At 43.0% G+C, this 16,390-nt stretch overlaps 1 protein-coding gene across 1 annotated transcript in view; it reads right to left on the bottom strand.

Annotated features, from left to right (window-relative positions):
- Positions 1 to 532: 532 nt before the first annotated feature.
- Positions 533 to 16,390, bottom strand: part of LOC115476285 (DEP domain-containing mTOR-interacting protein-like) — a 39,095-nt gene continuing 23,237 nt past the window's right edge. Inside the window, exons 6-9 of the mRNA XM_030212575.1 lie at positions 9,654 to 9,794; positions 9,292 to 9,362; positions 2,835 to 2,939; positions 533 to 1,391 (exon numbers count right to left, since the gene is read on the bottom strand). Of these exons, the coding sequence (XP_030068435.1) occupies positions 1,254 to 1,391; positions 2,835 to 2,939; positions 9,292 to 9,362; positions 9,654 to 9,794 (455 nt within the window). The 3' untranslated portion in view covers positions 533 to 1,253. The remainder of the gene's footprint in view (positions 1,392 to 2,834; positions 2,940 to 9,291; positions 9,363 to 9,653; positions 9,795 to 16,390) is intronic.

Here is a 16,390-nt window from a genome sequence, read left to right on the forward strand (position 1 = left end):
TTATGGGACCATTTGAATGGAACAAGTTACCATTGGACCTCTGAAAAACAGGGAAATTTGGAAGTTTTTAAAAATGGTAACAGAGCTTATTTACTACATTTAGCTTACGATGTGGTTGAACTTTAAGTATTCCTGTTTTTTTTTGTATAATTGTTTTTATTTATATGTAATTTTGTTTTTCCCCTTGGATAAAGGCAGATTGTTAAGTGTTACTAAATCTAAATCTTAAATACCACCAAGAGGAACATTTCTGGAACCAGATACCACCTTCAAACTAATCCACCAAGGTAAGACATTTGAGCTAAAATGATCACTCCGATAAGAGTATTCAAACACTTATTTCACTCAATTGTTGTGTCATGTTCTGGACCTGAGGAAGGTAGGATGGAATAATCTCCGTGAATACCACTCGATTGTTCTAAGCCTAAATAGTGTGGTCCCCATGATTAAGTGGAGATAATGTAATGAGCTCTACATTTCAATTTTCAAGGCAAACAGAGGAGGAATGGATGCAGCAGTGCCTACACACAAGTAAGGTATAAAGCTTTTATTATATCTGCTATGTTCACAAATCAGTTTTAGAAAAGATAAACCTATTTACTTTATTCATAACTACCCTAAGACACAATTTTTAATACATGATCATTTGATAAACAAAAAAAAAAAAGAAACTTTTCCCTCTCAAAATGACACCAGGAATGCTGAAAGATTTCCACATACAAGGAACTGGTGCCCTCCAAAGTTTTGATATCTGGACCCTGTTTAGAAATTGGGTTGGAGAGTTGGTGTTTGATGGTCAGATCAGCTGAGTACTGCCAAATGCAGGGAAAGGTTTATGCAATTTCAAAGTAGAACATGGTCAGTAAGGTACAGCTGTCCTGGTTCAGTCCAGGTCTGACCTAGGATCATTTCGCTCCAACAGTTGCGACAGCACTGCACACTGGTGGTTGTGCAAGTATTACTCTGCTACAGTTTTCTGGGAAGAGTTTTCACAGTATGAAGTCCCGCTCACCCTTCAAGGGACAGTTTTTCACTGCAAGACCAATACTGCCCTTATTCAAGGGAAAGGTTCTTAACTGCTACTACAGTGATCATGTATTTTAGGAATGGATGTTTCACCTGATTTCATGGCAACATTAGTGTTTCCTTTGTCGCAAGAATCGAGGGACAGAATGCAATATGGAGTGCAAATCTGGACAGAATATTATAACTCCTCCTGCTGCAAGTTGCCCCAAGACTGCCTGTTGATGCGGTCACGGCATCTGTTCGTCGATGGCTTCCATAACCTCCAGGACCAGGGTCCGTGGGCCGGTCATGATAAGATTACCGACAACCTGGTAATCCAAGTGTAGCACATACATCCCATTCACAGAGAAGACAAACTGGCACACCTGTGGAAGAAATGCAGAGAAGAATCTACAGTTACAAAAAACAAACAGTAAATACTAGTACTCAATTCAGGTGATTGAATACTAGCAACAAAGTGCACTGGTATAAAAGATTCTAAAAGCTGATGTACTGTCTGGTTGGAGAAAAGCCCTCAAACCAGAGGACTACAACCCTTGGCAGAACACGGTTTCATTTATTAACCAGTGCTTAGTTTCTATCATAGGGCTAAACTTCCATTTTTTTTTTGTGCTATTCCTCAAAGTGCAACAAATTTATCATAAAATAGTGTCCAAATCTTAGACTGATTGCAGGCTTTTCAAACTTTAAGCTTTCACATTCTGAAAATATTAAGCCAGCACTTAGCTTTAACTGTTCTACAGGGCCACCATTTCACACCTTTCAGGCTTCAGGAACAAGTGCTGCCAAATCTCACATAAATCCACCTCTCTAAATTAGGATTCAGACTCCATCTTTTGCCTTTGGGATGGGACAAGCAGGTACTCTAAGTGCTATTCAGTTAATGAATTCAGAGACTAGCACCAGTTGAAAGTGGTTACACACAGGAAGGGAGGGGTGCAGAGGCATAGCTAGGTGGGGTGCAACTGCTCCCCCAAATGAATTTTGAATAAAATGGCATCTATGCAAAAATCAGCCCTTCAGCTTCACTGACATTTTATAAAAGGTCCATTGCCCTGATATCAAAACCTGGCTATGCTTCTTTTGGGGGGGGGGGGGGGGGTGAAGTGAGTGAAGGATTGTGCAAGCATCTGCCTAAAATGGTCGAGTACAAAAGGGATGATAAACCATAATGCCGGATACAAAGATGTTATACAGTCACACTGTATAGGGCTGGTAAGCCAAGATATAGCATGGCCTAGAACAGACAAGACTGGATGAGCCAGTCTCTCCCATTACATCAGCATGTTTCTATGCTGGAGTATAGAACTCCATCATGTAGGATCTGTGATAGCAGACAAGAGACGGGCAGCCCTCGTCCTCTTCTCTGCAGTACCAAAAGCACCCCCCTCTGCTGCCCCAGATTACCTATATCTAGTGAATCATTTCCTAAAGGGATGAGGAAAACAAAGAAAAAAAAAAACAAAAAGCTATGGCACTACCAGATACCTGAGGCTCACCAGCCACACCACTTTTCTCCCCCCCCCCCCCCCAATCCTGCAGTAGTTGCTCACAACATTACACTTCTTCCTTCACAGCATGTCAATCTTATTTCTAAATTGTAGCAGAATGGCCACACAATGAAACTTCCTGAAAACTGCAGAACTCCAGTAACACAAGGGATCACGCCAAGAGCTCCCTTCCCAGGAGTGAGGGCTTTACATACAGAGAGAGCTATTGCCCCATCACCCCCCCCCCCCACCACACACACACACACACATACAGAGAGCTACTGCCCCATCACCCCCCCTCCACACCCACATAAATACCTTCATCCCAGCAGCAGCAGCAGGCCCACCAGGATCCACGGCCTGGATGTGGCATGGTTTCCCTCCACGCACCACAAAGCCCCAGCCCACAGAATCTCCTACAATCTACAAGAGACAGAAAAACCATGAAAGGCCCAGAACATGAGGTATCCCAAGTCTATTCATTTTCCCTTCCAAGGTTTCATCTAATGACACAGATCTACTGTGTCCTGTAACTGTTCCCAGGTGCAGGGAGGACAAGACAAATCACATCAGGTAAATTGCCATACTGGGACAGACCAAAGGTCTATCAAGCCCAGCATCCTGTTTCAAACAGTGGTCAATCCAGGTTACAAGTACCTGGCAAGATCCCAAAACAGTACATTTTATGCTGCTTATCCTAGAAATAATCAGTGGATTTCCCCCCAAGTCCATCTTAAAGGCTTAGATGGCTTAGTGGGGTTTAAAGAAGGCTTGGCTAACTGCTTTTATCACATTCTCTGGCAATAAATTCCAAGAGTTAGTTACATGTTGAGTGAAGAAATATTTTCTCCAATTTGTTTTAATTTTACTACTTGTAGCTTCATTGCGTGCCTCTAGTCCTAGTATTTTTGGAAGCGTAAACAAGCGAAACACTCCACTCATTTTATAGAACTCCATCATGCCACACAGAGGAATAGATTTGCAATATCAGAGGACATGTTAAATCACTTACATACTGCTGGCAATCAGACAAAACACAAACCATAACCACGTTCATGGGATAGAGGCTCTTGAACCATTCAGGGATTTGGGGGAAGAGAAGAGTTAGAGAACAAACTCACAGCCCATGGTGAACTTTCAGGAGTATTTCACACATGACTGGTAATTTGACACAGTTGCACCAAAAAGGTATATAGTACTGAGTGATACATTTACAGTGACTGTCATTGTGAGTAGGTGAGGGTAAACTGCAGGTAATCCTTGTTCTTATGACACCACCCTGTGGGTAATTAAGGTATTGCAGCAGTGTGCACAGTAGTCCCTGCTCTGAGGCAGGGTATAGGGTAGGGAACACTCACCCATTCAGACTGCACTTTTAACAGATTGCTCCCCTCCCCTCCAACTCCCCCCCCCCCAAAAAAAAAAGCCCTAGTGTCTAGTGGACCCACAACCCAGATCTCACCCCACTCTGTGTTCACTTGCTCCTGTCTCAGTGCCACCATGGGGGGCAAAAATGGGGCAGAGCGCATATATATATATATATATATATATATATATATATATATATTAGTGTCAAATATATAGTCAAATGAATATGCTAATAGGAAGGAAGGAAGGGAAAAAGAGCTGGCTTTTTTTGGGAATATGTAAGAGATATCAAGCCAGCTCTTTCACCCTTCTTTCCTCTCTCCCCTGTCCCCTCCATTAATCCCTGTTCAACAATTCTTCTCTCTCCCCTGCCCATCCTGTTTCTTTCCATCCCCATTCTAGCCAGCGTCTCCCTCCCCCTTCAAAGCATCTCCCAAGAACGACAAGGTGGATGCAGCAGCAGCAGCAGCAACTCACAGGTTTGCTTGCTGTGTTTCTACGCCTATGAATTAGAGACTCTGGTTTTAGCACAACTCAATATATTCAATTTTCTGCAATGCCATAAATTAAGTCATGGTAAAATGATGAAGCAAAGCTTCTATTCTGCACATGGAGTACGGAGATTGAGGAGGATTTTGGTGATTAAATGAAAAGGAAGTCTCTCTTTTTTTCCAGCTCATTTTCACAATTTCATATGCACAGTGTGCAAAAGAAATATCACAGCTGCTGACACACTGATCCACCGAATCAATAGTTGCAAATCAAGGGTCTCCCCAAATGTCTTACTCCGAAGCTGCAGCAGCGAACGGGCGGGTGGGAAAGCAGCAAGGAAACAGCCACGCTGAATGCCGTCCTTTGCTTCCTGAATCCTGCCCTCTCTCTGTGTCCCGCCTTCTTCTGATGTCATTTCCTTTGGGGTGGGCGGGACGCTGAGAGGGCAGGATTCAGAAAGTGAAGGACGGAGTTCAGCATGGCTGCTTGCTTGCTGCTTTCCCACTCGCCCATTCGCCACTGCGGGAAAGAACTCGTGTTTAGTCATCTTCATTGTTTGGGGTGCACTGCCCCCCTCGCCCCCCCCCCCCAGTCTACGCCTATGAGTGCCACCATCTTAGAAAAAAAGGTGGCATCTGAGCCCAGTGTATCCTAGTATAGAGAAGGGTGACAAAAAAATTATAAAAAGGGGATAGAAGCAGTTAGTAGGGTTTAAAAAAAAAAAGTTAAGCTTCCTAAAAGAAGTCCATAAACTTAAAATGGACTTGGGAAAATCCACTGCTTATTGGTGATAATCAGCATAAAATGTATTGTACTGTTTGGGGATCTTACCAGGTACTTGTGACCTGGCAAGATCCCCAGTATGGCAAACACTTTATGTACTTATGCCAAAGAGACATTACTCCCCCCCCCCCCCCCTTATTTTGGGGGTCCTCTCAAACTGGAGAGGAATATGTGGCTGTGCCGATGGTGTCAAGAGCATTTTGGCTTCCTGGACCATGGGATACTGAGCAAAGATAGGAAGAAGTGTTCAGCAGCAGACTGGATAACCTACTGAAAAGTGCTTTAAGCTAGAATCATTGGGGCAGGGTGATCAAAGTCCCCAGGTAGATAAAATATTAAATACCTCTACACAAATGAGAAAAAAAGGTGGCAACATCTGGACAGCAATATATACTAATGCCCGAAGTATGGGAAGCAAGGTTTTAGATCTTAAGGCTGTGAAAGACGAGGATGATTTGGATTACTAGCGATAGCAGAGACATGGTTCACAGAAGACCATGACTGGGATATACAGTTATACCAGGCTATAAATCGGTTCAGGGAAAACAGGGTAGAAAGAAAGGGAGGGGGGAAGTGGTATTGTATGTCAAAGATAATATTGAAGTTGCACAATTGCAGGACCCACAGGATAAGGAACAGGTACTGTGGGTCAAATCTGGAAAGAGGGATTGGCAAATATATTTACATTGTGAAGGAGGCCTATATATTGCACCAAACAGAAGAATTGGAAAGATTTACTTGAAGATATTCAAGATAGCTGTGAAAGAAGTACTACTAATATATTTTAATATGCTAGATGTTCATTGGGGTCTTTTAGAAGCAGGGAGAACTATTTTAGCAGTTGGTAATGGAACCCACATGGGATGGGGCCATACTGGACTTAGTGCTTACTAATGGAGAGTTTTTGTGAAGTTATAGTATGTGATCTGGCATCCAGTGATCGTGGTTCAATATTAAGATAAGGTGTGGAGAGGGTTCATTCAAAAGTGAAAGTTCTAGACTGCAAAACTATTCAGATGGGGGGGATTACCACAAGGAATTGTCTGGATAGGAACATCTGGAAGAAGTTGGAAAGCAGTGGGCAAAAACAAAGGAGTTACAGTAAGGACAAACCTTTTTGTAAGGAAAGTAAATAAAGGTAAGAGGAAAAAAGGATGCTACTTTGGCTCTCAGAAGTAGCAGCTGAGAAGGTAAGGAAAAAGATGTTAGCCTTTACAAATCTACAAGAGATTGCAGAAAGAGGAAGACAGGTGACAATATTTGGAAAAGCTAAGAAGCTAGTAATCAGGAAAGCAAAGATGCAAAATGGAAGAAAAAAAATAGCCAATATGGTTAAATGGGGGGGGGGGGGGGGGGGGGGGGGAGGAGAAGACAGAAACAAGACCAAAAAAAAAAAAAAAAAAAGTGATAGGAGGAACAGCAAAAGTGGCATTGAGAGACTCCAAAGTCAGGGGATATGTAGAACTAATAAAGATAAAGCACAGTAAAATCTTTGTGTTCACAGCTGAAGAGCCAGGAGCAGGACCACAAAGATCAAACAAAAAGAATGGAGGGATGGTAGTCCCTGAACAGCATACATCCGAGAATATGGAAGGAACTTGGGGAAGTTCTAGCAGCTCCACTGCTTCTCTAGGAGTTGCGTGGTCCTAGAGGGCTGGAGAAGAGTACATGTGGTCCCTCTCCACAAATGTGGAAGCAAGGAAGATGTTGGGAATTACAGGCTGGCAAGCCCAACTTCTGTAGTAATGGAAATGCTTTTAAAATGAAATAGTAATTTTTTTTTTAATTCAATGAATTACAGGACTGTAACACTACCAGCAGGTCTTCTCAGACAAATCTGATTAAATTTCTTCAACTGGGTGACCAGAGCATTGGAGAGTGCTAGAGCCCTTTAACATGATTCTGCATTAGACAACTAATAAACTGAGTGCCCTCATTATGGGCCCTAAAATGACCCTCTGGGTTAATAACTGGTTGAGTGAAGGTGACAGTAGTGGTAAATGAAGCTCACTGAGGAAAGAAACATTACCAGTGGTGTGGGCTGGTTCTTTTAACATTTTTGTAAGCGATATTGCTGAAGGACTAACTGGTAAGGTTTGCCTCTTGCCAATGATACCAAAATCTGTAATAGGGCAGACAGCCCCTGATGGTGTGAACATGAGGAAGGACTCAAACTAGAGGAATGAATGGTCTGGAATTTGGCAGCTTAGATGTAAAAGCAGTGTTCAAGCCTCCCAAGATCTGTCACTGTATGATCTTAGTATCTTGATGTATAACCTCAGCACATCAATACACCCTGAAGTCTTTATATTTAATATCCTTTAATGAATAACAGTTTACTCACAAATCAGAAGAGGTGCTACTTAGTACAGAGCCTTCATGTTCTGAAAGCTGCCTCAGATGGAAGAGACCTGAGGAAGAGGGCAGTTCTACTGCTTAGGTAGAAAACAGTTAAGAGCAGCTCACAGATGGGAGATTGAAGATGCAATCTCTCATTGGCAAGATATGTAGGAGATATTTATGAGGTAAAAACAGAGTTCTCTCCAGTGAGTCTATGAGGACAAGTGCTGACAGAAAATAAGATGGAGACAGCCATCAAGTCAGTCAGAGAGCAACTGGACAGGAGAGGGGGGGCTCCCTCAAGCCAACAGAACAAGAGGTCAAAAGGACCAATGAGAACAGAGCCAAGTTCGGCTGAGCAAAAAGGCCTAGGCAACAACACACCACTAATAGTTTTCTAAACAGTGTGTCTACACTACCCGTGAACTTCATTTCACATAATGCCTTGCTTATTTAACATTACAGTGTCTAAATATTAAAACACATTACAGGAATCTATCCCAACCAGGCAAGGCTGTCAAAGGACAGAACAAGCAGGGTCATGCATTTGGAGGGAATGGTACAGTTTAGGGGGTGAATAATTTGTGCACAAAGAAAGGAATGGGACTTGGGTGTAATTCTATGTGATCTTAAGGTGACCAAATGGGTAGAAAAGGTGATGGCGAAAGCTAGAAGGGTGCATGGATGCATAGAGGGAGGAATGGCCATTATGAAAAATGAGGTGATGATGCCTCTAAGACCTCATTTAGAATATTGTGTACAATTCTGCAGACTGTACCTTCAAAAAGATAAACAGGATGGAGCAGTCCAGAGGGCTGCTACTAAAATAATCAGTGGTCTTAGTCAAAGCGTATGGGGACAGACTTAAAGATCTCAAAAAGGCAGGAGAGGGGGAGATATGACAGACATTTAAATACCTATGCAGCATAAATGCACAGGTGAGTATCTTTCAACTGAAAGGAAGCTCTGGAAACAAGGGGGCATAGGATGAAGTTGAAAGGGGATACACTCGGAAAGTAGCCTGAGGAAATACTTCATAAAAAGGGTGGTAAATTTGTGGAATGGCCTCCTGGTGGGAGTGCTGGAGACGAAATCAGTATCTGAATTCAAGAGTGCTTGGGAAGAGTACATAGGATCTCTAAGGGAGTGATAGGGACAGTAGATGGCATGGATGGGCATATTGGATAGAAAAATGCAGGCAAAGACCATATGGCCTATGTTTCTAGAGTATCAAATAAGGGGAAACTCCCTTATTTGGCAGACTGATTTTGAGCAGTGTCCCAGAATGCATTGTGTGTGGGCTCAGGCACCATCCTTTTTCAAAGATGGAGGCACTGACAGGAGCAAATGGACATCACTCCTGCCTTTCTTGAAGGTACAAAGGGACTATTTTTGAGGGGGGGGTGGAGATAGTCTGCAGGCATTTGCCTATCAGTGAGTGTGATCTGTGTCCTCCCCCCCCCCCCCCCCCCCCAGGGTTACCATATGGCTCCAGAAAAAAAAAAAAAAAAAAACATTGATCCTATCTGGGTTTTGCTTCCATTGAAAGCAATGGAAGTAAAAACCCAGACTGGCTCAATCTGTCCTTTTTCTGGAGCCATATGGTAACTCTACCCCCCCCCCCCCCCCCAACAGTTCACACTTTTTAACATGGCGGTAAATTTGCATGCCATTTGTTTACAGCATCAGAGAGCAAAAACTTTGCAGGGTCACATTAGAAGCCATGTGCTCAGCCATTGACACAGGGCTCCAAACAGCTTTCTGCACTGGTCCCAGAGTTCTGCTCACTTACCGTCAGTGTTTTCTTCACATAAGGGGCCCCAGGGGACAATAGCTCATCAGTAGTGACTGGTCTTGTTAACACTAGGACAGAAGTGCATAACCGTGTAAGGGAATGTGAAACAACAACTCATATCACATACCAAAAAAAAAAAAAAAAAAGGCAGTCAATACACCATGTTACAAAAACAGGAGAACCAGGACAGAGCAATGACAAGGCAACTATCATCATCATCACAATGCACAGGATCATGGATATTAGTCATGGTACAGTGAGAGAGGCACTGTGCAGTCTGTTCCAAAGCAGAGGCCTGTCACAGTCAAAATCCAGCACAGACATACAGAGAAAGGCACGGCCCAATTCCAGTGTCTGACCTGACTTGGGGTTGCAGTCAATGCTGGGCAAAACTCCCAAAGAGGGAGGACTGGGGAAGTAGCTGCAACTAGCTCCAGAGAGAGATGTGACACTGCTTCGCCGAAGAGCCGAGACCATTTTAATCTCCTTTGCAGGCTGAACTGAAAAGAAAAATGGATTCAATGAAATGCATTTCTGAACATAGCGCTGTCTGTTCCATGTGGTTACAAGGTCATGCCATGGGTAGCAAAGATAAAAGATGAAACAGTTGGAGGAATCGAAATTAGAATCTGGGTCTGTGCTCCTAGTGCTAGGTCACATGTTACTTAATCTAGGAAACCCTGTGCAGCTGGATTTAGAGGTGTACTGTACACAGGTTCCCAATTCATCCCACATCCACTCTTCCTCTTAAGCAATAATTTATGTCTGCATCCACACTAGGAGATATCAGCAACCCTTCAGCACTGTACACTCCCCTATCCCATCAACTTTGGGACCCTAGTTCCCCCTCACTATATTCATGCGTTTGGTGCACTAATCATTTTTGCATGTTGGCTATCCTGAAAAGTGGAGCTGCTGGAGCTGGTTTGACCTAAAAAACTAGACAAAAAAATAGGGCAGGGGAGAGACAGTAGTAAGCAGCTGCAGTCAGTCAAACAATGGATTCTAGCAGCCACACAGCACCCCCCCCCCCCCCAAAAAAAAGTGCATATTTTAACCCACTGAAAGTGTCAGTTTTTCGACACACACCTTACCCAGTTACAGTGTATATTGACATTGTAAATGACAGTAGATAAAGGCCAGCACAGCCTTGGCCTATCTGGTCTGCCCAGTGTGGTGGTTAGGGTTTAGCTGCTGCTCAGTGCAGTGTGAAGTTTTTTTGCTTCGAGCAGAAATTTCTGTACTCTGATGATTCCATCCTCTTGCTTTATAGCAGGGGCTTTCAATGCAGTCCTTGGTACACAACCAGGCAAGTCAGGGTTTCAAGATACTCAACTGAACATACATGAGAGATTTGCATGCTACTCATGTATATAATCAATGTGAGTAGCCTGAAAATCTGACTGGCATGATGTATCCCAAGGACTATTGAGAACTGCCGCTATATACACAAATGTTTACATATGGTGCCCAATTCAGTTTTGTTTTTACAGTTCTGGAAGGAGTGACACCAATCATCATCAACTATCAAAATCTCCGAGTGTGAGGGAGAACTAGGGTCTTCAAAGTTGAAATGGGGAGTGTACAATGCTGAAGGGTTGCATCAGATCTGGGAGCTGCTAGAGGTGTAGATCTGGGGGGAAATATTCTGGCAATGGGGTTAATACATATAACTTTTCTGAACATTGTTACTGATAAAACTACAGGACATTTAAACATGTTAATGCAATTTAATATGTAAAAAATTACACATTTTACATACTTGACATTTACACAGCATCATAGGGTGGGCCTAGAGTCCAAAATGGGTAGACACAAGAACCCCACCATCTATCATTTCTCCCTCCACTGTTGGCTGCCGGCAAAGAACTAAAAAGCTTTAAAAAAAGGTACAGGGGGTGGCATAGGGGGAGAGTTTTGAGATCCTAATCTCACCTGGGTGCGAGGGATAGTGCAGGAAAAGATGCTTTGGGGGGGGGGGGGGGGTATTGCTCAGGGTCTTCAGTAAATGTTCACCAGGCTTTGGATTACCCATCTAAATTACATTCAAAATATTTATCCTAGTTCATAAAATCTTATTCTGGCACTCCACTTTATCCTTTTGTTATTTCATTTTACACCCCTTAGGTCTTCTCAATCCAGCTCCCTAGTTATCCCCTCACTTCAACAAGTTTATTTTGATTTTATCTGATTTACAATTTTTATCAATGCCCCAACATTATATAATGCCCTCTCTATTCACCTCTGCCTTGAACAATCTTGTCAAACCTTCTGAACCCAAACAACGATTTTCCTTTCCATGATGCCTACAGCTCATGAGTCTCCATCTTTCGACTTAAGTGTTTGGACGCCAAACTAGCAGAATGCCTGTTCACCCGCCCATTTAAAAAAAAAATCTTTACTATGTTAGTAGAGTTTAACCTCTTCCCTTTCTCATCTTTTAAAAGCTATTTTTAAAATGGTTCTCTTTATAGTATGTAAACCACTAAGAAAGAATCCTCTTCTCAGGCAGTATGTCAAATTTTAGTAAGCCTGAAACCTGGTGGGGCTTGGAAAGACAGAGCTGCTCCACTGGGGGTGGGCCTGTTTGAAACTATGTTTATATGTCAAATGCATGTTCAACTAATTGCAGTTACATAGGCACCAGAAGTGGAGGAACACAAGAGTCCCTATGAGTGCAAAATGGAAAGTCCAAAGGGTAGGGAAGAGATGGCTCTTCAGAAAAACCATGCAATTAAAAAAAAAAAGGCTGTTGAACACCACTGTCGATACTCAGACACTTTGAAGACTCGACACGGAACTATTGAGGAGGAACTGTCAAAAATCCTGCTGCAGCCTTTATTTTTCAACAATTTGTTAATTGCTGTTGGCAAACCCATTATCATCAAATGAGACTATACTTGGGGGGCAGGGGGGGCTGTCTGGCAGACCATCCTATAACATGATTTGAGCTCAGACACACTGGAGGCTAGAGCAGACAACATCACTAATACAGAATCTTGAGGCAGGTGTGTTTGCTGAAAACAGTTCCAGGTCAAGTGTTCAAAGTGTTAGACAATTGTAGGATTCAACTTTTTCAAAGTGATTGGGGTGCTCAACCGGGCACAAAATTACCAAGTCCATAATAAAGGAAATTAAAGCATGGTGGGTTGTAAACACAACTGGCCAGGCTCTCTTTAAATGAAGAGCACAGCAGGTGGTGTACCCACACAGGGAGGACTTGGTAAAAAAAAAAAAAAAAAAAAATGTTTGGTGAGAATTTTGCAGTACTACCCCTGTTTCTCTTCCTCCTCAACCCCAACTCCTCGCCATAGTTTACCATCCTACTCCCAACCCATCTACACTACACTTACACTATACCTTCCAGTCCACCCTGGCCCATACACAACCCATATTCTCAATAGTTCCTCTTCCCTACTTAACCCGTTTTATTTTCTCAGACTGCCTATTTTTTTTTTCCAGTCCCTCACTATCTTAATGTCTACTTCCTCCTTTCATCTTACTGTTTTTCTCCAATTTCTTCCTCCCAATGCAGTTTCACGTCTGTTGTGGGTAGGATGCTTAATAACCCCCCCCACACACACACACACCTAACCCACTCTCACATTCTACACTTCTGGTCTCTACTTCTGACCTGACCCCTACTAAATATCTCCACCCATTAGGTTCACTCACTATCTTAGTCAGTACCCCTCCCCTATAGGCTAGGCTCACCCACCCCTCATAAGCAAGGTTTATTGATGTCAATTTTTTTTTATCTTCACCCTTCCGGGTCATATTCCTATTCCCTCTTCTCAGAGTCCCAGACACCAATCAACCCACTGCTGCCATTCATAGCTAGAATTTACAGACAAATGCAACAGCAGCTCCACATCCAGAAATCCTTGGAAACTCAGTTGCTCCAAAGCCCCTGGGCCACATTAACAGTGCTTCCTGCCCTCAGACTGACCCCCCCCCCCCCCCCCACACACACACAAAAAAGTGAACCCAAAATACACATCAACCAACCCACTGTGCCAGACCAGCTGCTGAAGTTCTAGTGGTCACAGTGCAAGTGGTTGGCCCAGGGAGCTGAGTCAGCACCAACTCTTGTGCCTTCAATAATGGAAATTGGCATCTCATTTGTTGGTAACAGTTTTGGCACAATGGCCCCTCCTTTATTAGTCATGACACCAGCACAACATCTCTTACTCTTACCAAACACCCCTTCCTTCTCCATTCTTTGCCCAGCACCATCACCCCCCCCCCCCCTTACACACATACCTTTCCATGGCCCACATACTACAGCAGTACCCCCCTCATTCATTGTGCCCTGCACAGCCACATACCCAAAGAGCTAGCCTGTAGCAGAGCTGTGCTGGAAACTGAGAATGGAAAACCAAAACCAAGAACCCCTTACCCCCATCTGTCCTATAACCTCTTCCTCCTGCTGCTGACATGCTATTTATTTGCAATGATACAGCATGATCCCCTACCGTCTCCCATAAGATGTAACAAGGGAATGACAAATTTTGTGGGGAAAAAAGGGTGAACTTTTTCCCCTTTCAGTTTGAGACATGTGTCCATTTCAGAAATTTAAAAAAAAAAAAATTATTTTTCAGACTATGGCATCATACCGGCACAATTCCCCCCCTGCCTGCCAGTAAACATTAATTCTGGTGACTACAGAGTAGATAAGGGCAAAATACAGTTATTGCCTACTCTTGAATCAGCTTAGTTGGCACAGAAATCTTTATTATGTATAACTAGTAAATAAGGCCCGTTTCTTACAGAGATGAAACTGGTGCTAGCAAAGTTTTCCTGAGAGTGTGTGTGAGTGGAGGAGTTGGGGGGGGGGGGGGGGGAGTCATAGGGTGTGTGGGGGTGATTGAGGTACATAGGTGTGTGTGCGCGAGTGAGAGTTGCTGTCTGTGCATGGCACTGTGTGTGAGATGTTGATTTTGCATATGTGAGGAAGGTTGCGCCTTTTTTTTGAGGGGGGTTGAGTCTCATGGAGTGTGTAGGTGTGAGATGTTACACTTTCTGTATTGAGGGGTTTGGGGGAGGGAGTGTGAGTGTGAAAGAGATGCTGTGTGCACATGGCAGTGTTTGTATGTTGGTGTGGGGGGTTGTGAGTTTTTTTTGTATGGGTGTGAGTGGTTGATGCAGATTTTGCATATTAGATGTTTATTTTGGCATGAGGGAGGGAGGGATGGAGTGTGGTGCAGCTGGGTAACTTGTCTGCTTTTGCTGTGGTCTCTGGTATTGGAACTCAGCCTGTCCTTTATAGTAAGCCTTTTTTTTTCTTTTAAAAAGAAAGGGGGGGGGGGTTGTGAGGAAGAAACATGCAAATTCCCTGTTTTTGTTTCCATTCAGTACAGCTAGCAAGAGCTAATGATGGCTGTACTTAGGCTCCCCATTGCTGCTTTACTCTCCCACACTTTGCATTTTGTATTTCTACTCATGAAGATTCTTATTTAAGAGTTTACACAAGCCTAGGAATTAACATTGCCAGCTCAAATTCAAACAAGTCAAGCAAGCAATCAGTAATAAAAAACTAAGCAATTTTTCTCCCTGTTGACATTACTGCAGGATCAGCAAAAGCAGATTTGGGCAACATCATATTCTGTTCAACAAGGAGAAATAGAGTTCAAGACATTCTTGGCCATGGACAGATTCAACTACCTCACTCTTCAGTAGTTGTAAAAATCTGCTATGCAAAGCACACATACACATAGTAATAAATATTGGAAGAGTTTGTATATACTCCACTCAGTTTTACAAGTTTAGAAGATTGCTCCATAATAAGCTTTGACACAGCACAATGATGTAGCTTTGACAACTGTTAGAGGATCTGCTATAGCTGCACGCAAGCCTGGTTGCGTGCATCAGCACTTTGAGAAGACATCTTGAGGGGCAGTCCGTTTGGTGATAAGGTTGCAGCACTCATTGAGGGCATCAAAGATGCAAGTACCACTTTAGAAGGTACAACAAAAATCTCTAAATATTCATCCAAGCATCTTCTGTACTAAACATCCAAAGACTAGGTTTCAGTATAAGAAATCCTATCCATAAAAAAATTTTTAAAAAGCGTCTTCCAAGGGCTCCAGAGCTGGAAAAGTCATTCACAAAAGTCTGCGACTACTCACCCACCAAAGCCAAACTCAACTGTGACATATCACAGGTTTTGGTTGGGGTCATTTTTACAATGCTTGGCAAACTAATGGGAAATCGAATGAATTTTAGGGGATATCCACCACCAATGGTCCATCAAAACTGACCATGCCAGTTCTTAGATCTAACAAAATAGAAGTCGTATTCTATTGCTCAATGTCAACAAATAGTTCCTCCACTACAAAAAGGTTTGGGATTTTGCTCCCGATACCAAAATAATTGGAAGGTTAGCAAGCCATTTTGGACTTGCGCCTCAACAAAATCAAGGAACATTCTCGAATTACTACGTTGTCAACCATCCTTCCTTTTCTCCAAAAAGAAGCCTTGTTAGCATCCCTGCACCTTCAGGATGCATAGCTACATGTACCCATTCACCCACCAGACAGTACTTAGATTTACCCTAAACAGAATCACCAATACAGAGTGCTACCATTTGGTCTCACTTCAGCTCCTTGTGTATTCTGTGCATACCATTTATTTTCCTGGTCAAACAGTTACAATAAACCAGAATTTCAACAGCCAGATGCCATATGGCCCAACAGTGTAAACAGACATCGTATACATCATACCTCTAGCATGTCTGCACATGATGCTATTACAGTGGTTCCTCAAACAGCATTGGGGTCAGTACACCCAACCATTGACCACAAGAGTAATCCTTGATGTTGCTATCAAAACAGACCTTACACTGGTGGACACTTCCTCTCAACTTTCACATGGGAGCTCATTTCAAACCCCTTCCACAACAATACACCTAAAAAACGGATGCATTGACAACGGGGTGGGGAGCTCATTGCCTGCATCAGGCAATGCATTCCAGTAAGTGGAATCAAGGACTATCTTTTCACAGAGCCCTGGTAATGAGAGCATGGAGGGTGAAAAAAAAAAAAAAAAAAAAAAAAAAAAAAAGAATTCAGCAAACATGATCCTCATTGTCCCATAC

The sequence above is a fragment of the Microcaecilia unicolor genome, chromosome 8 (assembly GCF_901765095.1).
Source record: "Microcaecilia unicolor chromosome 8, aMicUni1.1, whole genome shotgun sequence".
NCBI lineage: Eukaryota > Metazoa > Chordata > Amphibia > Gymnophiona > Siphonopidae > Microcaecilia > Microcaecilia unicolor.